This window comes from Emys orbicularis, chromosome 4 (assembly GCF_028017835.1).
Source record: "Emys orbicularis isolate rEmyOrb1 chromosome 4, rEmyOrb1.hap1, whole genome shotgun sequence".
Classification (NCBI taxonomy): domain Eukaryota; kingdom Metazoa; phylum Chordata; order Testudines; family Emydidae; genus Emys; species Emys orbicularis.
This window is the reverse complement of record NC_088686.1, coordinates 31267867-31292934: the sequence shown is the minus strand read 5'-3', so window position 1 is coordinate 31292934 and position 25068 is coordinate 31267867. Positions and strand designations below refer to the sequence as shown.

General features: G+C 45.3%; 1 protein-coding gene across 1 annotated transcript in view; it reads left to right on the top strand.

Moving 5' to 3' along the window:
- Positions 1-25068, top strand: part of RIN3 (Ras and Rab interactor 3) — a 77032-nt gene that overhangs the window by 43297 nt on the left and 8667 nt on the right. The window contains exons 6-8 of the mRNA XM_065402629.1: positions 1881-3359; positions 6684-6992; positions 23339-23470. Of these exons, the coding sequence (XP_065258701.1) occupies positions 1881-3359; positions 6684-6992; positions 23339-23470 (1920 nt within the window). The remainder of the gene's footprint in view (positions 1-1880; positions 3360-6683; positions 6993-23338; positions 23471-25068) is intronic.

Below are 25068 nucleotides of genomic sequence, written 5' to 3'. Positions count from 1 at the left end.
CTCAAGAGGTATTTCACTGATTACTGGCCAAAGGCTCTTCTGTTCCACCCTCAGCTGAAGCTTAAGGGGGTTATGCTGGTGTAACTGAGAGGAGGCTTTGGCCCTCAGAATTTACCACTGAGGGCACAGGCCTGAAAGCCTTGCCGCAGGCATAGCACCCGCTGCTGGGAGCAGTTCCAGTCACATGAATGGGACTTCTCCTGGCAGAATGAGCATTGTGTCTGATAGCCCGTGTTTGCAGGATCTGCACCCCAGGCCATTGCTTCCATTCCTAGAATGGCCAGTTGGCTTCCCTTGCTGACGCAGTGATGTGCCTTTTCTACTGGGAGTGTGCAAAGAGCACCGGTTCTATGGTTAGGGGTCCTGGCTGGGTAAAATAAGATGTATGGATCCCCACTCTAATCTACTGTGTATAGCAGAGGCAGTGCTAGCCCCTCCCCCTCCCAACACATAATAGCAAGTGAATAGGGGGGCCTCCTTGAACTGCTTGGGGCCCTAAGCAATTGCTTAGACTGCTTAAGCCTGGCACTAGCTCTGGTGTCTAGCTATCCTCCACCTCTGTGTTTCCTATCATGCCTTTGGGTTGGGTGTGGGATTCCTGAGTGCATAGGCCATACAGTGGGTGCCCTTACAAATAAGTGTCATTTTTTTCCTTAGATCAATAGAGAAGGGATTTGCAGTAGTCCCTGTGCTTCCTAATACTTCCTATAGGGAATACAGTGAAACCTGTACTGAGCAATCACACAAAGGACTAAAAACAAGTGGTCTCTTCAGCTAAGTGGTCTTTTAATACAGGTGACTGAGAATTTATCTCAGAGAGAAGGGGAATCCCATCAAAGGTTAAATTTGATGCTAAAAATGCTTATAAAACACTTAAATCCTTTTTTGTATACAAACACTTACTGAAGACAGGTTTTCAGTGTGTCAAAGTCACTTGCATCTGAAACAATGGCTTCTCTGCCAATCAGGTGTAGGTGACACTGAAATATTTAAACTGTTGTCTGATACATCAGTCTAATGCCTTAAAACAATACACAGAATTCTCCAGACTCTGTTTCGCTGCCATGAGCTGCAGTGGTGGAGCTGGGCAGAGAGCCCGTTTCAGTGAAAGATTCAAAGAGTGATCGGGCATTCTATGGATAACAGGAATACCCAGAGTTATAACAGATAATGCTAACAACAGCTTGCAGAAGGGATAGGAACCTTCATGCTTCAGGGTTTAGCCAGTCTTCAACTGTTAGAGACCAGGATAAAACCAAACGCATGGGGCAGATTATGCCACGTGTGCAGGGTTCTTACACTTTCCCCGAAACAGCTGGTGCTGGCCACTGTCAGGATACCGGACTGTATGGACACGGGTCTGATCCAATCTGATTCTATGCTCCAGCTCTCTGAGTCTTGACCGCTTGGCAATGATGGAATTAGAGTAGTAGGTGGTCTGCTCTAACTTCTGCCCTGGAGTAGGGAAACTCGGCTCCACCATGCCCACCCATCCCTGTCATGCCCCCTCCTTCCTTAGTTATCTAAGGTTACTGGTATATTTTGAGGACAATGACCATGGTAGGGGGCATACAGACTTTATTTTAATTGCTTCATATTTGTTATCTATTGCCCTCAGACTTAGCAATGGACAAACCTCATCAGGTCAATGGTTCTCTTTGGATGAGCTTCTAACAGTTGGACGGTCAACAGTTTTCTAGTGAAATTTCTGTTTTTTCCCCAGCTGCATCTGAGTTTGAACCCCTAAGAGGGTTGGGTCCAGTGTGGACTTGGGTTCAAAGTTTGCATCATTTCTTTTGATACAAAGTAGTTTTCCCATACCCTGTCAGACATGAGAACGTTCTCTCAGGGCATTGTCTCACTCTGTTATTTTTTGACAGGCTTCTGGGACTCTTCTTTAAACCACAGAAGAACAGGAGGGGGGATTTCCCAGCCTGTGAAAGACTCTGCCCTCAGAACTGCCCAGACGAATAATCTAAGGTCTAGCCAGCAGTTTGCAAGTAGCACAAACCACTGTTCATGTGAAATTGAGCTGTCAATAGGAAATGACAAGCTGTGGTTTGTGAATCCTATTTTTATAGAGGAGTGCAGCAATCCTCTTCCTCCGGATGTACCTCCTTACAAGAGCTCCAGTGCAAGCGCTGATCACTGTAGTGCAACCACACCAAATCCTAAGAGGTCTCCTCACCGTCCCCCTCCACCTCCTCCTCTTCCTCACAGTCAAGATCTGAAGCCACCTGAAAAGCTATCTAAGGATTCCATGACTGCCTGTGAAGAGGACCAGCTGCTTCTTCAGCAACTGAGGAAGAGCACTAAGGAAATGAAAATTGAGGGCAGTAAAGGTAAGGAAGAAAAGGGAAAAGAACCCTACTCATCCAGTGACCCATCATCAGCCGCCCCTCCGAAATGTGCTCGTCCCTCCATACCTCCGAGGAGGCGGCCATCTGAAAGAGCTTCAGAAGAGAGCTGTGTTGGTAAGCCTGGAAAATGTGAAATGCTGAAAGAGGAACAGACACAAGAAGAATGGGATGTTCGTACAGAGAGCAATGATTCTCAGTGCACAAAGACAGTAAAAATGCTTGTTGCCATTACTGAGAGAGCCACATCAGAGTGCCAGGAAGCAAAGCCCAAAGCTGCAGAAAAAGAGAACTTGACTGAGCTACAAAGGAAGCCCATGGTAATCGTAAAGATGCCCCCTGTCCCACCACCAAGAAGGAAGAGGCTATCTCGGCTGCCGACTGCTTCCAGCTCCTGCGACTCGAAACAAATAAACATTGCAGAGCCAGACACACACAATGCACAGTCTTCATCCACGGATAGCCCACAGCCAGAAGGTGATGCCACCTGCCAACACACTCAGGATGAATCAGATGCTAGCTGTAAATCTGTTAGCTCATCTGAACTTCAAGGTTCTCATACCTCCCTGGACTGTCCAGGAAGCAATGCATTGGCTCAGACCTCTGCTTCTGAGCCTGATTCTTACTCCACAAGCAGCACGGAGGATGACCTAGAGCAACTGAGCAGCCCTGCCATTAAAAAGACACATTCTGTAATCTTGGGCAAGGCCAAGCAGAGGCTCTCCTTTGTAAGCCTAACCAATGTCTTCACAGTCTTCTTATCTGCTGACAGAAAGCTGCAGAAGAAGATTGTAGAGCTGTCACAGGACAAGGATTCTTACTTTGGCAATTTGGTGCAGGACTATAAAGTGTACAGTTTAGAGATGATGGCGAAACAGAGTTCCAGCACAGAGATGCTACAAGAAATTCGAATGATGATGACTCAGTTGAAGAGTTATTTAATACAAAGTACAGAGCTGAAATCTCTCATAGATCCATCAGTTTATAAAGAAGAAGAAGTAGGTAATGCTCACATTTTACTCTTTTCATGGGGTGGATTTCTAGAGGTTTGGGGGTAATGGTGACACAGAGAAAAGTTTTTCCTTATAAAATTGTTAGATGCCTCATGAAATGTAAATACTGTGGGCTAAAGCTGCTCTTGGATTGGCTGCATTCAGGGTAGCAGTATTAAAACTCCGGAGACCAAATAAAAAAACCCCAAACAAAATTGCTTTAAGATAGAGATTCAACTGAACAAGCATAATCTTTCCTAAGCTCCACAAAAAGCTCTGTCTGCAGCCACCAGGTCCACGAAGCAGATCTCTGCTACAAAGTTCTGCTCTTTGTGGACCTCCATGTCTTGAGACGGTCCAGTCAAAGTAAAACATTAGAGTGGAGCTCTGGAAGCAGAATTTTGCCCCACCTCTGACATCCATTTCAGGTATTAGCAGCTGAACATTCGCTGGGAAAGGCAAGGTTATGGTTTGTTTCCAAAGGCAGAAGCCATGAATTCTTGCCCCATGTGCCACAACTAGTAAGAACACTGGAGCTGCACTGGCAGCCCTAACCCCAAATACAGCACTCGCCTCATTTTTACCTCAATCACAACTTCTGTTCAAGGGGAATAACTGTTAACAATACAGTTTTTAATTTAAAATTCCCTGGAGAATATTGTGCCAGTGGCCTTTGTACAAAGACGTGCAGTAGTTTAGGGTTTATTTGTGGGAACAGTACAAAGAGCTGTAAAATCCTTATCTCATGCAAATATGTGCAGATGCAAAATCACACACCCTATTTCTGTGCTGTGGCAGTTAGTGGAAGGCCTGCTGGCCACCCTGAGAACTTGAGCATTGCTTTAAGAAGAACCTATGTTGTAATGTTATCTTGATTTTTAATCACTCCTGATCTGCATATCTGGACAGGTCATGAACCTCTTTATTCCGTACCCCCAGGCATAGGAATTCACCTGTATGAAGGAAAATGGAAACACCCATCCCTCCTTGCATAAGGCATTTGACCTGATACCATTAATGGTGACTGACATGTCCTGCAGTCCTGTCTTCTCTCTCTCTCTGGACATCTAGCCTGTACTTCCCCAAATGTCAAGGCATTGATGCTGCAAAAGATAAAATCCAGGGTTGCAGGCAGACCAGTGAACATCAGCCAATTATATGCATTGTTAAGACAGACCTTGAAGTGAATAAACAGACCAAAACCCAACCGTAAAGTAGAAGGTGACTGAGGGCTTGTCTTCACTGCTAAAAAAGATGTAGGTTTTTTTCCCTTTTTTTTTTTTTAACCTCAGAGTAATTAACACATATGAGCTATCTCAAAAACACACTAAAGACAAGGCACGTTAGTTTTACCATGAGATCAATTTTGTGAGGTCAACCCCAGGCAAGGACATAGGTTGAACTCAGCAAGAATACCTTGTGGTAAAACTAAAGTGCCTGGTTTTCACTGTGTTTTTTACATCAGGATAGCTTGCATGCATTAGTTACCCTGCAGTAAAAGCCGCAGCTTTTTTAGAAATGAAGACAAACCCTGAACTCCATGAGTTCCGGTGTATGGCTACAGTTCCCATTCTCCAAATGCTGGCTCCACTGTAGGTTATTCCTGTAGAGGAAGCTGAAAACGGTGCAAGTTTTCACTGCCTGAGTTTTCTTCTTTCCACTGTGAGTGGGGTTTACATGTAGCACCATCACCTTCAGAACAGTCACAGGCTTCATCTTAAATAACCCACACATCGCCTGAGTTCCATCAGAGGCTAGGACCATCCGGTGGAGGTTCTGGGCCTCTATCCTGCCTCAGAGCTCCACCTGAACTCCTCTGTTCCTTTGTCTGCAGGGTCCCCACTGGTCACTGTCCTGGAACCCCTATCCTTCGAGACGGGGAGAGGTTCAGAGCATGGAGAGTTATCTGCCTAAGTTAATGCTCACTTAGAGGAGGAATCTGTTTGTTATGGCTGGAAATGCAATGCTGCAGAAACAGAACTCCCTTCTTCCATGCCTCCCCCAACTCGTGGTTGGATGATGGGCTCTATTCCTTCAGACCAGCGAGAGGAGGATTTGGCCCAAAGTCAGCAGACTCCTCACAGGTTAAACTTGGCCAGGGATAGCTCTATTGAGGGCAGTGGGGATTTCCATGGGAAAAATTTTCAGACTCCGATTCTTCTCCAGACTAGCCACTCATGCACACAGATTAATTGTCTCCCTTGTAACCTGTAGTAGATTCTTTAAAAGAGCTGCACGTCATGTCCATAAACATAACTGCCACGTTTTCATTGCTCCCTGTCTGAGCGGCTGCACTGTTCTGCATTGCCATTGAACCATATTACTGTAGTAGGCAACCGGTGTAATGCAATTTCCCGTAGTTTCTCAAGCTTGCTGTTGTCTGGGTGGTTTTATTTTTTTTCCTGTTGAATGTTAAGCAATTGTTAGGAAATAGGCTTCATGGGCCATATTCACAGATGATGTAAAATGTGGTGTAAATTACTACATATCGGTAAGCTAGTGTAACCTACACAAGGGTCTGGAAAAGCAGAGTTATTAAAGGAAAAGCAACCAAGAGCGGTGTGGGAAAGTGGGGTTCTGCTTTACTTTACACTTCCCCTTAGTTGGCTGTCCTGTTACAGGATAGTAATGCACTTGTAAAATGTGTGTCACACGACTGCTTCTGGTTAATGGAGTTACTCCTTTAGTTCAACTGGTAGAAGTCTATGGGCATGTCATCACTACCCGCCGGATCGGTGGGTAGCAATCAATCTATTGGGGATCGACTTATCACGTCTAGTGAAGACGCGATAAAATCGATCCCCGATGGCTCTGCCGTCGACTCTGGAAATCCACCGCGGCAAGAGGCGGAAGTGGAGTCGACGGCGGCGCGGCAGCGGTCGACTCGCCGCCGTCCTCACAGCCAGGTAAGTCGACCTAAAATACACAACTTCAGCTACGCTATTCACGTAGCTGAAGTTGCGTATCTTAGGTCGACCCCCCCTGTAGTGTAGACCTAGCCTATGTTTTGATATTGTGCTCTGGTTCAAACCTGCCCATGGCCTATGGTGCGTATAGTTACACCTCCCCCACCAACGTCTGCCCCTTTGGTGTGTAAATTACCTGTGGCACACCTACTGAATGCCAACCTTATGCAAATGACACTACTTTACCAACTGCATTTATATGCACCCCACTTGTAACTGACACTGCCCATTAAATTTGCTGATGACATGGCCCAGGTTCTTGCATGGGAGCTGCACTAGGTTGGTCTAGGGATGCGTCTGTGCTACTAAGTTAATTTTTTTTCATGGATCCCATGTTCTCTTATTCCCCTCTCCCCCTTCCTATGCAGAAGTGATTGTTGAGTCAGCGTTGTACAAATGTGTCCTGAAACCTTTAAAAGATGCCATCGATTCCTACTTACGGGAAATCCACAACAAAGATGGATCCTTACAGCTGCTGAAAGAGAACCAGTTGGTCATACAGAACACAACCACCACTGACCTGGGTGTCACCACCAGCGTGCCCGAAACTGTTGTGCTGGAAAAAATCCTTCACAAGTTTACAACCATGCACAAGTTCTACTCCCCAGAGAAGAAGATTGGCACACTGCTGAAATCCTGCAAACTCATCTATGACTCCATGGCTCAGGGAAACCCAGGTACAATAGAGGTCTATTAAAACATTTGCTCTCCCTGTCCACTCCACCTCTGCTTTGCTTTTTTCATGGCTATGGTACCCAAGGAAAAAGGCTTTTGTTGCAGTTACATGGAAAGATTTTGGTTTGATAGTGAACTTGGTGGCTAGTATGTTTACTATAACTCCTTCATGGAGGTATGCTTAGACTTAATCAGTTAATGTTTGCAAAGTACTCTGAGATGCTCAAATAGAAGATGTTATAAGATGTACCCCAAGTGAGTCAATGTTCTTTGAATCAAAGCACTGATAATGAGGTCCATAACTATAAGCTTCATTGATCATCATGTCTGTCCTGCACAAGTGTCACGGGTCCATTCAAGTGCCTCCTCTTGGCCCTCAGGAGTCTGCTGTAAGGAGATCCAGCTTTTGGATTCCATGTATTTTAAGCCTCTGGAATCTGGATGGAGCTTGGGCACTGGCACTGTCTTAGGGCTTCTTGGCGCACTCTTGGAGTACAGATCTTCTATGTGGTGCAATGTCCAGTCCCTGGAAGCAGTGCTGATCCCTCAGACTTCCCCCATAAAAAGAGATCTGTACAAAAATAATAAACCCTGCATACATTTCCCTGCCTCAGTTTCCTCATAATTCCAGACCATTCCTTGGGCTGGGATCAGGGTCTTCTAGTGCCATTCAGGGATCTTCTGTTGCAGTGCCTGACTTGGGTTCTGAAACATGGTACCTTCTCCCCCAGTTTGCCTACTCTGAGCTTGGTTGATCTGTTCCCATCCTCTCTCCTTTCCAAACTTCCTGTGTGGTTTCCTGTGAGACTTCCCTTCCATGAGTCCTTTTATAACCTCCTGTTTGGTCACCTCTGTCTCTTTGTCCTGCGTGGGAAAGTTACTCTTTCCACTTCCCCACACCTTTCAGACAAGAGGAGGAAGTATTTTCTCCCAGCAAAAGCAAACCCATTGTCCCAAAGAGCTAGTTGTTGCATACTAGCAGCCCACCATTGTCCCTCGTTTGGGAGGTACATGTTGAAAGGTTTGTCAGCAATGGTGGATACACAGAGACATTCATGATACATCACTTTTCATAGTAACAACTGCAGAATAATTTCATAACAACCACCAGAATTCTTAAGTTGTCCAGACAGATTTCCTAAATTGTCACAAGTATTCACATAGCTCTCCCTAAACTCCCAAAGTCCTGTCCCACAGTGCACTGGACTAAGTGTGAAACCTGAGAAGGGTTCCTTGGGGAAAGTCTCTTGGGTTTTGTCTTTCCAAAACCTTGGCTGAAATGTGCAGGGGGTGCCCCCAGGACATTGTGTAGGTGCAAAGTGTTAATATTGTTTGTTACTATTTCATGATTGCGTCAGTAGGCTTAGAAAGCCTTTATTGCACTTCTCTAGTGTATCTGTCCTATCAAGACAGACTTTAAATGTAATAAAATATGTTTGGACACACGGTGGTGGTGTACACAGCACTGTACATTAAGACAATTCATCATCATTTTAGTCTTAAAAACACATTTTTAATTGACTGGCCAAAGTGTTAACCCTAAGTGCCACATATCTGGTATAATCTCCATGCGATTCTTGTGCATTGCTTCTCAGATATAACTAGAGCTATGCGAAATCCAGAATTTCTGTCCCACGGGCCATTCTGATATTTCAACATTTGTTTTTGCCTCAAAGGTTAAAAATTCAAAATTTGTCGTAGAATGGAAATTTTGAAAATATTTGATTTGAAAATGTTGAAATGTTTTGTTTTAAGATTTTTTAAATCAAACCAAAATACAACATTTTGACATTCCTGAAATTGAAGTGTTTCATTTTGGTTTGTTGAACTGGACTTTCAAATCAGTTCTATAAAACATTTACGCTATATTTCCCAGTTCAGCTCATTGCCTCCTGGGAGCTGTAGTTTTGAAGACTGATGGCCCCATTCTCCCCAGGGGCTAGGTCCCTGGCTGGAATATATCTCCCATGATGCACCCAGATTCATGTAGCTCCCATGATGTGCCATACAGTAGGTCAGAGGGAAATCCACATTGCATTATAACAGATATAATCCTCTAGGGAGTCTAGTCCAGAGAAGAGAGTTGGGGTCTAAACTACAACTTCCATAAGGCAATGAGCTGATTGGGAAAGGAAGTTTAATGTTTGGACTGGTTCTAATCTAAGCATTTTGGAGTTAGTTCAACAAAACAAAGTATTCCAATTCAGGTGAAACCAACCTGACACAAAATATTTCGTTTTGATTTTCCTAACAGCAATTCAACATTTTTTGGCAAAAAATTTGCAGAAACTGCATTTTCTGTCAAAAAAGCATTCCAGTGGAAAATTCCCAAACAGCTCTAGTCATAAATTTAACTAAGTGCGTTAGGCTGTTCAGAACCAGATTTCACTGTGCTGGGAATTCTCTTTATCCCTCCTAGTCACCCAGAGACTAGGAACCCAATCCCTCTCATTCTTTGGGCCAGCTTCAAGGCCAGGCAGTATTCTTGACATAGGAAGAGTACACTCTGTGCTCAGCTTCCTGTATAATTATCTGTACTTCATTAAGCTCCTTTTGCTCATCACTGAATCAGTAAGTTCCCATCTCTTCCAATTGCAGAGCAGATGGAGTCCGAATCCAACCTTTCCCTGTGCCAAAAAGACAGAAGTCTAGCTGTGACAAGAATGGTAACTGTAGAATAACAGTAACTAATTACACTATCTGGTGTGACTTCCCCAGCTGGTGGTGTTTCCTTTGTGCTAATTCAGGGACAAGTCAGTTCTGAGAATCTACCTAATATTTCAAGATAAAACACAATTGTACCAATGTCCACCTGATTGTGTCATAACCCTGCAAAACTGCCGATTTCTTAAGATTTTGATCCACACACATACATTAGCCCAAGTTCATTAAGAGGGTTTTGATGGGTTTCAAGTTTGCATTAAAACTAGAGATGAGCCCAGAGAGGAACACATTATATCTCTCCATACTTTGCAGTGGGGAATTCAAACCAGAACTCTGAATCGTCACACCTGTGAAGTCTGGGAAAGTTCGGAACCAAATCCAATAGCTGAGGTTCACCTCTATCAAAACCCAAGGCCAGGGCACTTTTGGGTGGTTTTTTTTTTCAGCTGGATTGTGGTAATTTCACAGAGCTGTAATCAAAACCAGGATAGAACCCCTATATGCATGGTAAGATAGGAATGTGTAAGCCCAAGGTAGGAGGCTCAGTTTTAACCATGCTGAATTCACAGTTTCTTAAGATGAGATTTCAGTTTATATGTAGGTCAGCCCAGGCTGACTTAGAAGTTTCATGACCCTTTCAACATTCACAGCAGTAATTCTAAAAACTGTGAATCCCCATTCCTTATTTGTTCATAAAAATCAACAGAAAATCAGAGCAGAAATGTAGAGTCTCCAGCTTTCTCGCTGCTGAAGCAAGGAAGACAAATGTGTGAGGTGGAAGTAGGGGGATGTGTCCTGGCAGAAAATGTTGCTCAGCCCACATATATGCGACTTGTTAGAGAGCTTTAACCTGATGTCAAAAATTTAACTTGAACATACACAATAAAAATGCACAGTAAGTTTGCTGCAGTTAAATTCCCCAAAGCCCTACTTGCTATGTTTAGAATTTAAACACAATGGGATAGATCCTCATCTGGTGAAAATTGAAATAGCTCCCTTGACTTGAAGTCAAGGGAGCTATGGCTCTGATCCACTATTTTCAGACCAGTACAAGGAATAGCTAAGACAAGATCCATCTTCCTTGCCCATTCCTTTCATCATACCACCCTGTGAAGAGGGAGGACTCACCACTGAAGCAACTTCTTGTGGCCTGGCATGGTGTACTGGTTCTCTCCCCTCTGGTGCCTCTTGCCAATGGCCGCACTGGTCCTCTGTTGGTCTGCCCCTTCTTATGCCTCGGCTCACCAGCCAGGTCATGATTTAAGTCCATCCCTTCTGGGGTAATAAAAAGTTCAACAAATCAGTGCCCAAGACCTTGTATCATGTCTTCAGCCCCAATTCTGGGCCTGTGGTCTTCACTCCCTTTTCCCAGGGCTCTCTGTCATCCTTGTCCCCTCCTCCAGCCTCATGCCACCATACCAGTGGCTGGTAGGGGAACCCAGTTCTGCCCACGACGCCACAATCCAGCCGTGACAACTCCTTGCTGCTGCCTTCCTTTGGTTCTTCCTACCCAGCCTTTCTGAGGCCTTCTTCCCTGCTGCAACCTCTGTAGGGTCACCCTTCTGTCATGGCTGGTGCACTCCAGGACCTTCCCTGGAATCCCTCAACAAAATCCCAAACTAAAAAGCACAGGCTTAAAACCCCTTCTGCCCTTTTTGGCTTGACCTTTCATGCCTCCATCGGATGCCTTCCAGGGCTCTCTACCTGTAAATTCAGTTCCTGCTGTTTTGTCAGGCCTTCCCACTAGAGCCTGCTCCACTCTGCTGTCTCCCACCTAGCCTCCTGCCACACTTTTCTATTCAGGAGAGGATCCCAGGACCAACTGTCCCCTTTGGCTTCTTCCATGATCCTCCCAGTCTCGTCCCTCTCCAGTATTTCAAAAATACTCTTGATTTTTATCTATCCTGCCCTGCTCTAGTCCCAGAGAGTAACTGCAGAGCTTCTTGCGCACCATCTGCAGCCTCCTTTTGCTCTCAACTTCTTCTGTTTATAGTCCTCTCCCAGCACCTCCTCAGCTGGGCCTCATCCTCCGTTAAGCCTGTCCCACTCTCTGGGCACAGCTCTGTATGTCAATTGGCCTCTTAGGCCCATTCCGAACCCATGTGGGGTACACACACCCCGTCACACACCCTCTTCCTTGAATCTCTCCATTGGCTCCCCTAGTTTTACCGCATCAAGGTCAAGCTTCTTGTTCTGATTTACCAGGCCCTTCACAATTCTGCCCCTCCTTACTTGTCTGCTCTTGTGTCTCATCATGTCCTCCCCACCTCCTCCACTCCACCCACATGCCTTCTCTGCCCATTTGTCAGCTTCCTGAACAAGCATCTCGGCACCTTTTACTCTGACCTTCATGCACAGAACTGATCCATCAGGCCACTACCCTCTCCTCCTCCAAATTCCTACTCAAGATGCACCTCTGCTACCATGCTGGTGAGAAATCAGCCAATTAATTATGGCTAGGTCTATTTATATCAATTTTTTTTACAAATTGCACATCTATATATGTGTATATCACTGTATTCCTCTGCCTCCCCCCGCCTTCACATCTCACTGGTCAGATTAGACTGCAAGCTTTACAGGGTAGGAACCATGGGTAGCCCCATGTCTTCATATATATGTTTATACAGTGCCCAGTGCAGCAGGGTGGCAGTCCTGATTGAGGCCTCTGGGTTTTACTGCAATATGAATATTACATTTCAATGTGGCAGCACCTGGGAATCTCAACCAGCCATACAAACATTTAGTAGGTGATGGACCTTGCCTCGGAGAGCTTACGATCCAAAAATAACAATCATGTAAGTAACAATAATGTGCAGGAAACGGCTCAGAAAAGCGGATTTTGGCCTCTATTGCAATCCTGCTCTTCTTGCAATGCTGAGGCTGTGTATCGGGCACATACTTTGCATGGTTATACTTTAAAAATAGCAAATCAAACAGTGCCACAGTCTAATGGATAATGTAAAATATGACTCACACTGGGTGAGTCCATGGTGGCTGGGAAGAGAGTCCTTCATGTTAACTGCAGCACCAGCTCTCACAGTGTAAGGAATTGAAGCAGGATGGGGAAGTCAGCTTCATCCCGGAAGGCACAACAAGCTGTAAGAGCTGCAAAGAGTAGCCTGGAGCTCAGATCTCCTTAGCAGAGCTGCTGTCAGTGCACGACGTGGATACCAGTTCTAGTTGTGGCTGTAGTTGGATGTAGGATGTAAACAGCAATTCCAGCCCCTGATGAGGGACTCTACAAATTGGTTAAGTCTGCTCTAGCATTTGCAGACACACCACCGGCTGCCTCCTTCAAGGCACATAATGGGCACTGTGACAAAGTTCCTCCTCTATCTTGGTGGGTCCTGCGCTTATTGGCGGATTTTCTTGCCTCAGAGATTCACCATGTGGGTTGGGGAACAGCCCAGAGACCTTCCCCTCTGGAAGAACCCACAGTCCAGGTCAATTGGGAGGTTTGGGGGGAACCCGGGCCCGCCCTCTACTCCGGGTTCCAGCCCAGGGCCCTGTGGACTGCAGCTGTCTATAGTGCCTCCTGTAACAGCTGCATGACAGCTACAACTCCATGGGCTACTTCCCCATGGCCTCCTCCAAACACCTTCCTTATTCTCACCACGGGACCTTCCTCCTGGTGTCTGATAACGCTTGTGCTCCTCAATCCTCCAGCAGCACTCACTCTCAGCTCCTTGCGCCTCTTGCTCCTCACACCACAAGCTGAATTGAGCTCCTTTTTAAAACCCAGGTGCCCTGATTAGCCTGCTTTAATTGATTCTAGCAGCTTCTTCTTAATTGGCTCCAGGTGTCCTAATTAGCCTGCCTGCCTTAACTGGTTCTAGGTTCCTGATTACTCTAGTACAGCCCCTGCTCTGGTCACTCAGGGAACAGAAAACTACTCATCCAGTGACCAGTATATTTGCCCTCTACCAGACTCCTGTACCCCACTGGTCTGGGTCTGTCACAGCACATAATGAGAGCAGGAAAACACTCATATCACATGTGCCCTGTGTTCTTGGAAGAAGCTTGCAACTTCCCCATTCTGTTTTACCCTGTGTCATTCTTCTAGCACAGATCCTTTCCCCTAACAAAACATGAAGGGCCTGATTTGCTGTAAGATCAAAATCAGGCCTTCAATGCCTCAAACTCTTTTCATAAGGACTATGAAATGCAATACAGATCTGGGGTGATAGTGAGACAGAAACATGCAATGTGCTATGGAGCAAAGAGATGACAGTCCTTCGCCATAAGGAACTAGTAAGACCACAACTAGAGCACTGTGATCAGTTCTAGGCACTTTGGTGCCTGAAAGTTGTTGGTACGTAGGAGGGAAATGAAGGAAGAACAACGATTAAGGAGCTACAGGGATTGGTATAAAGAGAAATATTGAAAGAAATAAGGTGGTATAGATTAATCAGATGATGACTACTAAGTCTGCAAGTATATGAAAGATGGAAATGCCAACGCTGGGGAGAGCAATCATTTAGGGTGGTCCAAGGAATAAAGGAACAATTTTCTAACGGTTAGGTCTATTCACATCTGGAATAATCTCCGAGGGGAAGTGGTGGACACTTCCTCATTTGAGTCACCTAAAATTGGACTGAACAAGCACTGGATCATATACTTCAAGGAACAAGTCTGCACTGGCTTGGGGGATGGACTAGGTGAACTTAATAGTCCTCATTTGTAGGATTCTGTGCTTAGTATGACTCACACATACTGCACTTTTAGCTTGAACAGAACAAGAGTGTAGTATGGTCATATTGTATTAGAAACCTTTCCTCTCCCTGTTTTTGTCCCCTGTAAAACCAACCAACCCGATGAACATTAATTGCACCCTGTCCATTCACTTTTTACGTAGGGTTCTGCAGTTGATAATGGCAGATATCACTGAGCAAGGCATAAACGTGAGTAGCATAGCTGAGCTACTGTTTGGGTATGTCTACACTACAGGATTAATCCGAATTTATATAATTCGAATTTAGGAAACCGATTTTATAAATTCGAATGTATTCGGCCACACTAGGCACCATTAATTCGGTGGTGTGCGTCCAAGCTACCGTAGTAGCATCGATTTCCAGAGCGTTGCATTGTGGATAGCCAATAACATCTAATTGCCAATAACATCGAATTGCGGCCACACTAACCTTAATTCGGATTAACAATACCGATTTTGACGCTACTCCTCTCGTCGAGGAGGAGTACAGAAATCGAATTAAAGGGCTCTTTAATTCGAATTAAATGGCTTCGTTGTGTGGACGGGTCAAGCGTTAATTCGAATTAAAGCAGCTAAATCCGAATTAAAGTCGTAGTGTAGACCAGGCCTTTGTGTATTTGAAAGAGGATTTAAGCACTTGAGGCATCAGCATAAACAGTTTATGCTGAAGCGATTCTAGCATCTATTTACAGTGAATCCAAGATGCTCCTGTACGTTGCTCACTATCACATGTTGCTTACCAGGGAGAGAATAATGCCATGTATAAGTTTTGCCTTGTAGCGGACAGAGGCCTGGCAGAAGATGTTGTATGAGGGCTACTGTTAATGAGAGCTGGTGGATTGGAGAGTATCCTTTATCTCATATGGTACAATTGCTGCTTTGGGTTAAAAGTGCCAATATGAATTGATCATAGAATCATAGAATATCAGGGTTGGAAGGGACCCCAGGAGGTCATCTAGTCCAACCCCCTGCTCAAAGCAGGACCAATTCCCAACTAAATCATCCCAGCCAGGGCTTTGTCAAGCCGGGCCTTAAAAACCTCTAAGGAAGGAGATTCCACCACCTCCCTAGGTAACCCATTCCAGTGCTTCACCACCCTCCTAGTGAAAAAGTTTTTCCTAATATCCAACCTAAACCTCCCCCACTGCAACTTGAGACCATTACTCCTTGTTCTGTCATCTGCTATCGCTGAGAACAGTCTAGATCCATCCTCTTTGGAACCCCCTTTCAGGTAGTTGAAAGCAGCTATCAAATCCCCCCTCATTCTTCTCTTCTGCAGACTAAACAATCCCAGTTCCCAATGCCTCTGACCTGTAAATTAAGGCAGTGGTCCCCAAACATTTTAGTAAGGGGACCCACCAACTCCATTGTGTCTTTTTTTGCAACCCACTCAGGGTCCACATTCGTAGGGGGTGATGGCCAGTGTCCTCTTCCTCCTTCTCCTCCTTGCCCCGCCCAGGGGGCATCAATCCCCCTGGCACTGCAACCCTAATCCCAGTCTGGTAGGGGGCTTGCAACACCCAGAGCAGGAAGCCGGGTCTAGCCCTATGGGGCAGGAGCTACTGCTGCAGGGTCAGAGTGAGGTGAACTCACTCGCCAACCCCTCCAGCCCAGCCCTGGGGACTCCCCCCTCCACCTCATTCCTAGGAGAATGTTGTGAGACTTCATTCGTGAGTGTTTTCAAAATGCCTTGAAAGCATTGGATGGCTGGCTGATGCAATATAAGTGCAAAGTATTATTACTATATTATGATTAGGCTTGGCAGAATTTGATTTTTATCTTTTGATGGATAATATCGATTGTTTATTTTTAAGCATTTTTAAATTTTTATCTATTTAGCTTTTCAGTCGCATGAAATGATGTGGAGGTCAAACAATAATTGTTTCTTGACAGAAGATGTTGAAATTCAAAACGTTAAAGTTTATAACCATTAAAACACAAATTGTCAACATCACATGTCAAAATATACAAAGTAAATATCCCTAAATCAAACTCTAAGAAGTTCATAAGGAGCATTTTCCTTACTTTTCCTAGCAGTAGATCACAGTTATTATTGATGGAAATATTTTTTTCATCACTTTGTGTGTGTACGATGAAATTAAAGTTTACCCACATTGAATCCTTCCAAGCCTACTTATGATGATTATCAGCCCTACTGGACAGAAGATCCACTGAAGAGGCATATACATGAATGTGTTAGAGCAGAGCCCTAATTTATTTATGGAAACTCGGACAGAATTCCAATCGCATTAAACCATGCATTTAATTAATACCAATTCCATTCAAGCGCTGCAGCGCAGCCAGCTGCTGATATTGCAAATACTTTGCCTTGAGTGTAATAGGATGAGTTTGTGGCAGAGGAGAAGGCTTATTTTAAGCCTCTTATGAATGTTTATGAAACAAATGTTTCCTGTCATTGAAAAAAAGCAAACAAGTCTGATTTGGAGTGGGACAATTCCACCTTGAACTCGAGACAGCAGTTGGGACAGGGGGGAGGGGTGACAGCAGGATGTAATTCTGCAAGTTGTTAATGAGCTTTTCTGTGAAAGATACGAACTAAACATGGATGTTTTCAATAAGGCTGGACGAGCCAGTTACAGTAAAAAAGAACTGACCTGATCCTTTGATCTAAACCCCACCCATGTTGAGTAGAGATGGGCCTGAGCTCCGACACATCTGGATCTATCCTCCTTCAAACGTCTCAAGGGTTGAGATCAGCCCATTTTAGAGGGAGGGCCAAATCAGCACTGCCACAAGCTGCTGTGGCTCCATTTAAATCAGTGGAGATGCACTGGGTTTCACCGGAATTGGAGTTTATCTTTTTGGTCTGTCCTGGGGTAAGAAGAGCCTGATCCTGCAAGGTGCTAAGCAATATTGACTTTGCTGGGAGATGAGGATGCTCAGCACGTCACACGAGGTGCCGAGAAATTTCCGGATCAAGTAGTAAGTCAGTAATATGATGGGGAAAAAAATCATGAGCCCAATTTTCAATGGCGTTTTCTTAAGTACTTATATGCCCCCTGTTACTGTAGTATCTAAGTCCCTCACAGCACCTCTGCAAGGTAGGGAAGTACTATTATCCCTAGTGGGGATACTGAGGCACCGAGAGGCTGAGTAACTTGCCCAGGATCCAACAAGAACTTTGTGGCAAAGCAAGGACTTGAACCCAGGTTTTCTAAGTCCAAGGCTAATGCCATAGCCCCTAGACAATGTTTCTTCACAGCAAGTGCTTACAACACCCACTGATTTCATCTGCAGTTGTGGAGGCTCAGCCATCGGGACCTGTATTCCTAGAGGTAGACTGAAATTAAGTCAACTATTATGTGCAAATTGTGAGCGTATGCCACAAACCTCCCTAGTTTGAGCTCATTAATAACAAAAAAAAAAAGTGGATGTCAGATTCCAATAATTAAGTCATGCAAACAGCTGGAACTGCAGAAGTCTTTCTCAAATAATATTTCTATCACATCTTAAAATTGAGAGAGGTTTATAATAAGGACTGGTGAGCAAAGCTGCTAAATCAGCTTATGGAAATGAGATAGGATAGGAATGAAAAATAATTGACTCAAAGCCCGGTTGTAAATATAGTCAACAGCTTAGTCAACAAAACAGAAATGGAGAGATTCTGTAAGAGTCCTGGAAGAGTATCATCCCCTGTCAGCTCTAGCTGGCTCAGGGGAGTGTACATAGAACTATTCACTTCCATGTCCCTGATTTGAGTCTAGCCCAGGATGGCAGGTTAACACCACCAGGGAGCCAATTGGTGAGCTTTTTGAAAGAAGTTGGTGGTCTGAGTGCAGGTCCTAGTGGACAAATGTTCATATCACAGATATCCATGTTGGGCGTCTCAGCGAAGAGGACACAGAAGAGTCATAAAGACTGACTTACCCTCTCCCTCCTAAGGGTGGTCCTTCCAGCTGAGATGTGGGGCAACAGGTTGAAGGCTGCACTCTTGCAGCAGTAGTGTATCTTTCTAGGGCTCCCTAGAAAATTTGAGTTTCCAGGCATGCTGGTCTAGCTCTGTCCACCAGCTACTTCAGAACTTAAATAAAACATTTGAAGGGGCAGAAAAAATGAAGCTCAGCAGGTTCCTTGGGGCTTGATTGTATGCTCCCTCACATTGGTTTTACAACAGTGTGACTTCATTGATAGCATTACTCCTAATTGATTCTGGTGTATGTGAGATCAGAATCCAGGCCCTTCTCCTTGAGGTTTTTCCAGTCCTCAATGTCTCCATTGAGTAATTTTCCCAGCTGCACAATACTTTAATAGCAGTAATATTAATACATTCATATTAGATTAATATCTATGGCAGTGATGAATTTGGCCCTGTGTTGCCAACCAACTCAAGCTTTCATAGAAACATAAGCCTTAGTAGCAGTATGAATAAAACATCCAGCCAGACACTAATCGAACAATGAAACCCTTTTATGGTTTGGCTAAGGACCTGCAACATCATTTAACTGACTGCACATTTAAACAACAGAAAGTGTTAATTCTACTTTCACTGAATAGAGCCGCAGATTCCTTCTACCATATGTGCTGACTCTGTACAAACTAGTCTAACTTACGGCTTCAGAAGTGAATATAACAGTTACAGCCTCAGGCACTCTGTTTTAACTCATCTGACTGTCTGCTCATTAGATACATTTTCTGGTTTATTTTAAAGTCACATTTTTTATCGAGAACTAGGCTTGTATTTGTTTAAAACTCCAGCAGAAGATCTTCCTCTGCCAAAGGAGAACTTATGTCAACTATATATGACAAATAAGGAAAGCTGACTCATGGCAAAGACTTGAAACAAGTCAGTGGGAACAGTTGAGGAATAGGAATTTATTCCCTACATGGAAGGACATCTAGAATGTGGGCCAAAATCAGCCTTGGTGTAACTTACCAAAGCTACATCAGGGATAGATTTTTTTTTTTTTTGTTGAGTCCGGACAAATGATTAAGGAGCAGGGCCGGCTCTAGGATTTTTGCCGCCCAAAGCAAAAACAATTTTGGCCCTCCCCGTTTTTTTCTTACCCTACCCCTGGCCCCGCCTCAACTCCGCCCCTTCCCCAAATCCCCAGCCCTGCCTCCTCCCCCCAGGCTCTCAAGCCTAAGAGGGAGGGAGGGAGGGGGAGAAGCAGCGCGGGCGCCGCGGCTGCTCGGGGTCTCCCCCTCCCTCCCAGGCTCTCAAACCTGGGAGGGAGGGTGAGCAGCGGCGCGCGAATCAGCTGTTTCGCGCGCCGTGGCCACTCGGGATCTCCCCCTCCCTCCCAGGCTCTCAAACCTTGCCGCCCAGGCTCTCAAACCTGGGAGGGAGGGGGAGCAGCGGCGCGCGAATCAGCTGTTTCGCGCGCTGTGGCGCACGAGCGGCAGCAACGGAGGTGAGCTAGGGTGGCCGGTGCACATTTTTAGGGGCGGCATGGCCGGCGCCAGAATGCCGCCCCTAGAAATGTGCCGCCCCAAGCACCAGCTTGTTTTGCTGGTGCCTAGAGCCGGCCCCTGCTAAGGAGTGAGACATATGTGGCCAATCCCAAACCAATGAAGCCAAGACATGACATAGATCAGGGGTAGGCAACCTATTGCACGCGAGCCGCCTTCGGCACGCGAGCTGATTTTCAGTGGCACTCACACTGCCCGGGTTCTGGCCACCGGTCTGGGGGGGCTCTGCGTTTTAATTTAATTTTAAATGAAGCTTCTTAAACATTTTATAAACCTTATTTACTTTACATACAACAATAGTTTAGTTATATACTATAGACTTATAGAAAGAGACCTTCTAAAAATGTTAAAATGTATTACTGGTACATGAAACCTTAAATTAGAGTGAATAAATGAAGACTCGGCACACCACTCCTGAAAGGTTGCCAATCCCTGACATAGATGCATAAAAGAGAAAATGACTGAACATTGCAGGCACCATGAATGATCACAGTGAGATTGAAAGTGATCTTGGTTTATGAAGATGGTATATATCTGGGTATCCTGAAAGATGGACTTGTGAAGCAACCTTATCATGCATATACTGTACACTATGAACAAAAAGCATGCCAATTCAAAATGAGATGAACAGCTTCTAGATAAGAAATGCTGACCTCAGGTTCTTCATAGTTCATCTGATGGAACTTCTCCTTGGATCCTATTTTGAGCTGTAATGATTTATACTTGATAAGAGTTTACATATAGTGTCTTTCATTTGAAAGGATCCCAAAGAGATTTACATACCATAAATATGGATCACTTCACAGACTCACTCTGTCTATAAGGATGCTTTAAGCACAAGACCATCCTCACCCCCATCAGTATTACTTCCTGTAGAAGGTACATTTACCTTAGAGGTATCCCATCCAAATATTTACTCAGCCTGACATTGCTTAGCTCAGTAGTTCTGAGGAGAGCTCATCCCAAGGTGCTGTGGCTATAACAATATTGTAGTTCTGTAGTTCAGGATTCTACATCTCCAACAGCAGTGGAGCCAGGTTTTGTAACTAAGGGCAACCGGGGATTTGGGGTGGGGGGAATGAGTGTGTGCTTGAAAAGATGCCGTGCATATACTTAAAAGACGCCGGGGAAAGGTGCCTATTCATAAAATCATAGAATTTATGGGTTGGAAGAGACCACAAGAGGTCATCTAGTCCAATCCCCTGCTCAAAGCAAGACCAACACCAACTAAATCATCCCAGCCAGGGCTTTGTCAAGCCAGGCCTTAAAAACCTCTAAGGATGGAGATTCCACCACCTCCCTAGGTAACCCATTCCAGTGCTTCTTCACCCTCCTAGTGAAATAGTGTTTCCTAATATCCAACCTAGACCTCCCCCACTGCAACTTGAGACCATTGCTGCTTCTTCTGTCATCTGCCTCCACTGAGAACAGCCTAGCTCCATCCTCTTTGGAACCCCCCTTCAGGTAGTTGAAGGCTGCTATAAGAACATAACATAAGAATGACCGTACTGGGTCAGACAAAAGGTCCATCTAGCCCAGTATCCTGTCTACCGACAGTGGCCAATGCCAGGTGCCCCAGAGGGAGTGAACCCAACAGGCAATGCTCAAGTGCCATCCATCTCCACCCTCTGACAAACAGAGGCTAGGGACACCCTTCCTTATCCATCCTGGCTAATATCCATCAAATCCCCCCTCACTCTTCTCTTCTGCAGACTAAATCAGCCCAGTTCCCTCAGCCTCTCCTCGTAAGTCATGTGCCCCAGCCCCCTAATAATTTTCGATGCCCTCCGCTGGACTCTCTCCAATTTGTCCACATCCCGTCTGTAGTGGGGGGACCAAAACTGGTCACAATACTCCAAGTGTGGCCTCACCAGTGCCGAATAGAAGGGAATAATCACTTCCCTCGATCTGCTGGCAATGCTCCTATTAATACAACCCAGTATGCCATTGGCCTTCTTGGCAACAAGGGCACACTGCTGACTCATATCCAGCTTCTCATCCACTGTAATCCACAGATCCTTTTCTGCAGAACCGCTGTTTAGCCAGTCGGTCTCCAGCCAGTTGCAGTGCATGGGATTCTTCCTTCCTAAGTGCAGGACTCTGCACTTGTCCTTGTTGAACCTCATCAGATTTCTTTTGGCCCAATCCTCCAATTTGTCTAGGTCACTCTGGACCCTATCCCTACCCTCCAGCATATCTACCTCTCCCCCAGCTTAGTGTCATCTGCGAACTTGCTGAGGGTGCAATTCATCCCATCATCCAGATCATTAATAAAGATGTTGAACAAAACCGGACCCAGGACCAACCCCTGGGGCATTCTGCTTGATACCGGCTGCCAACTAGCCATCGAGCCGCTGATCACTACCCATTGAGCCCAACAATCTAGCCAGCTTTCTATCAATCTTATAGTCCATTTATCCAATCCATACTTAAACTTGCTGGCAAGAATACTGTGGGAGACCGTATCAAAAGCTTTGCTAAAGTCAAGGTATATCACATCCACCGCTTTCCCCATATCCACAGAGCCAGTTATCTCATCATTGAAGGCAATCAGGTTGGTCAGGCATGACTTGCCCTTGGTGAATCCATGTTGACTGTTCCTGATCACCTTCCTCTCCTCGAAGTGCTTCAAAATGGATTCCTTGAGGACCTGCTCCATGATTTTGCTGGGGACTGAAGTGAGGCTGACCGGTCTGTAGTGCCCTGGGTTCTCTTTCTTCTCTTTTTTTAAATATGGGCACTATATTTGCCTCTGCCACTAGTCAGCCTCACTCTGCTATTGGCTCTGCCACTGGTCTCCAAACCAAGTCTCCAAACTGGTTTGATCACCAGTACTATAGAAAAGCTCTTTGTTTTCACATATTAATGCCCTGAATACAGAAATACTTCTCCTTGGCTCCCAGCTTCCTTGGGGCATCCATTGTAATCTAGTGCTCACGGTACGATAGTCACCTCCTGAGGAAACAGGAAAGCAGGATTCCAGCCCTAAGAACCGCTTTCAATATACTGCTTTCACTATTCCCCATGTCTGTCTCATATTTTGTTGTAACCCCTGGTTCTACAGTCAGATACATAGAATGAGGATGAACCCAAAGGGTACACAAGTTTGTAATCCACTCTGCTGATGGGAGCAACTCAGACCACAGGTACTGCACTTTTGAACAGCAACAGACTGAGCTTCAAGAGAGAAGAATTCAGCCTTTGTGTCAATCCACAATTCTCTCTTATTTGTGTTTCATAATAACTAACACATTTTGATTTTAGTTGGTAAAGAATCTTTGTTCTTCTTTGTGTCTTCAACCTGATATTTTGTGCTTGAAGTTTAGTGTTGGGGGGTGTTTTTGCTTGTTTGACTGTTATTTAATTTTAAATTTTTCAGTGTTCTTTCATTGGCATTTTTGAGCTATGAACCCTTTAGCTGATGTAACCCAAAGGAAATTGTTCACGTAGGAGCCATTTAATGGGGAGTTGGCACTTCTGTATCAGAACCATCGCCTTTCTGGATAACCTGTTGATACCTGGGTGTGTTCCTCTTGGTTGCAGGGAAGCCTTATGGTGCAGATGATTTCCTCCCGGTGCTCATGTACGTCTTGGCCCGCAGCAACCTGACTGAGGTGCTTCTGAATGTGGAGTATATGATGGAGCTCATGGACCCTGCTCTGCAGCTGGGCGAGGGTGAGAAAGCGCCTTCTCTCATGGGGAAACATGTTCCCTTTTGAAATGATGATGTACTTCTCTGCAGGATGCATGTAGGGTTTGTGAAATAGATCAAGAGCTCTAGCTAGGGTCAGGCAGCTGTAGTGTAAGCTTCCCCCATATGCCTCAAAACGGTGTGACCCAAAGTTAGGTTTCTAAATATATCAGCAGATTTTCAAAAATGCTGAACACCCAGAAGCTCCCACTGACCTCAGTTAGAGCTGCAGGTGCTCAGCCTTACTGAAAATCAAACCACTAATTTAGCTAACTAAATACAGACGTAAGAGGCAGAGACGTTTTGAAGACCTTGGCCCAGGTGTTAGAAACTTAACTGTCTCTATTTAAAAATAAACTTTGGTAATACATTCTGCTAATGCTTTTAATTATTCTAATGAGAAAAGATCCCTTTGCTTTAATTGGTTGGTATGTCTTTGATCATGCCTAATTGTCAACCCCCAGGATGTTTGTGTAACCCAGCTGACCCCTTTGGCAATGTTATCTGAGTGATAAATACCCAGTGATGTCCAAAGGGGGTGGAGTAACATTCACTGCAGTGGGGAGAGCTCTCTGAACAGGGAAAATTAAATTACTTTGCCTCCTGTGCTAGGAGACTGGTGTGTTTCTGAAAATATTGTTTTAAGTAAAGTGTTTTCTAAACATCATTTGTCTGGCCAGCCCTGATAATTACTGTGAGTTTCATTAACAATCAGAGGAAGCACTAGAGAGAGCCCACAGAGCACACAGAAGGGGGAGGATATGTATGTTGCAGAATTGCCATCTAGTGGCCATTTTGGTCATCTGCAGCCTTTTAGTATTTTCATTTGTTTTCATAAAGAATGAGAAGACAAACCTGGAAGCCAGCAAGAACTGTGAAAGATACCAGTTAGAAATGGGTTAGACCAGGGGTTGCCAACCTGTGGCTCCGGAGGTGCATGCGGCTCCTTGCATAGGCGCTGACTCCGAGGCTGGAGCTACAGATGCTAACTTTCCAATGTGCCGGGGGGTGCTCACTGCTCAACCCCCTGCTCTGCCCCAGGTCCTGCCACCACTCCACCCCTCCCCCTTCCCCCAAGCCTGCCATACCCTCACTCCTCCCCCCTCCCCACCAGAGCCTCCTGCGCACTGCGAAACAGCTGATTGCGGCGGGCAGGAGGCGTGGGGAGGAGGGGGAGGTGCGATTGGTGGGACTGCCGGTGGGTGGGAGATGCTGGGAGCTGGAGGGGGTAGTGGATGGGGGGCTGCTGACATATTACTGTGGCTCTTTGGCAATGGTCATTGGTAAATTCTGGTTCCTTCTCAGGCTCAGGTTGGCCACCCCTGTGTTAGACTCAGGACCTCAAATCCAAATCCCTTTGAATTTGGGTTCAAATCCCTGGACCCGTACCTGCCCCTACAATTTTGATTCTAGCATGGATCTCTCAAGAACAGCTCGCGAAACTTCAGCTCCATCCAGTTCAAATCAGAAAGTGAACACCAGTTTGACCTGGTCTCAAATCCCAACCTTTTACCTTAGTCTAAACAGGATCCTGGTCTGTATATGAAAATTGCTTCCTGAGCCTGTCTCTGCTGTACAATGA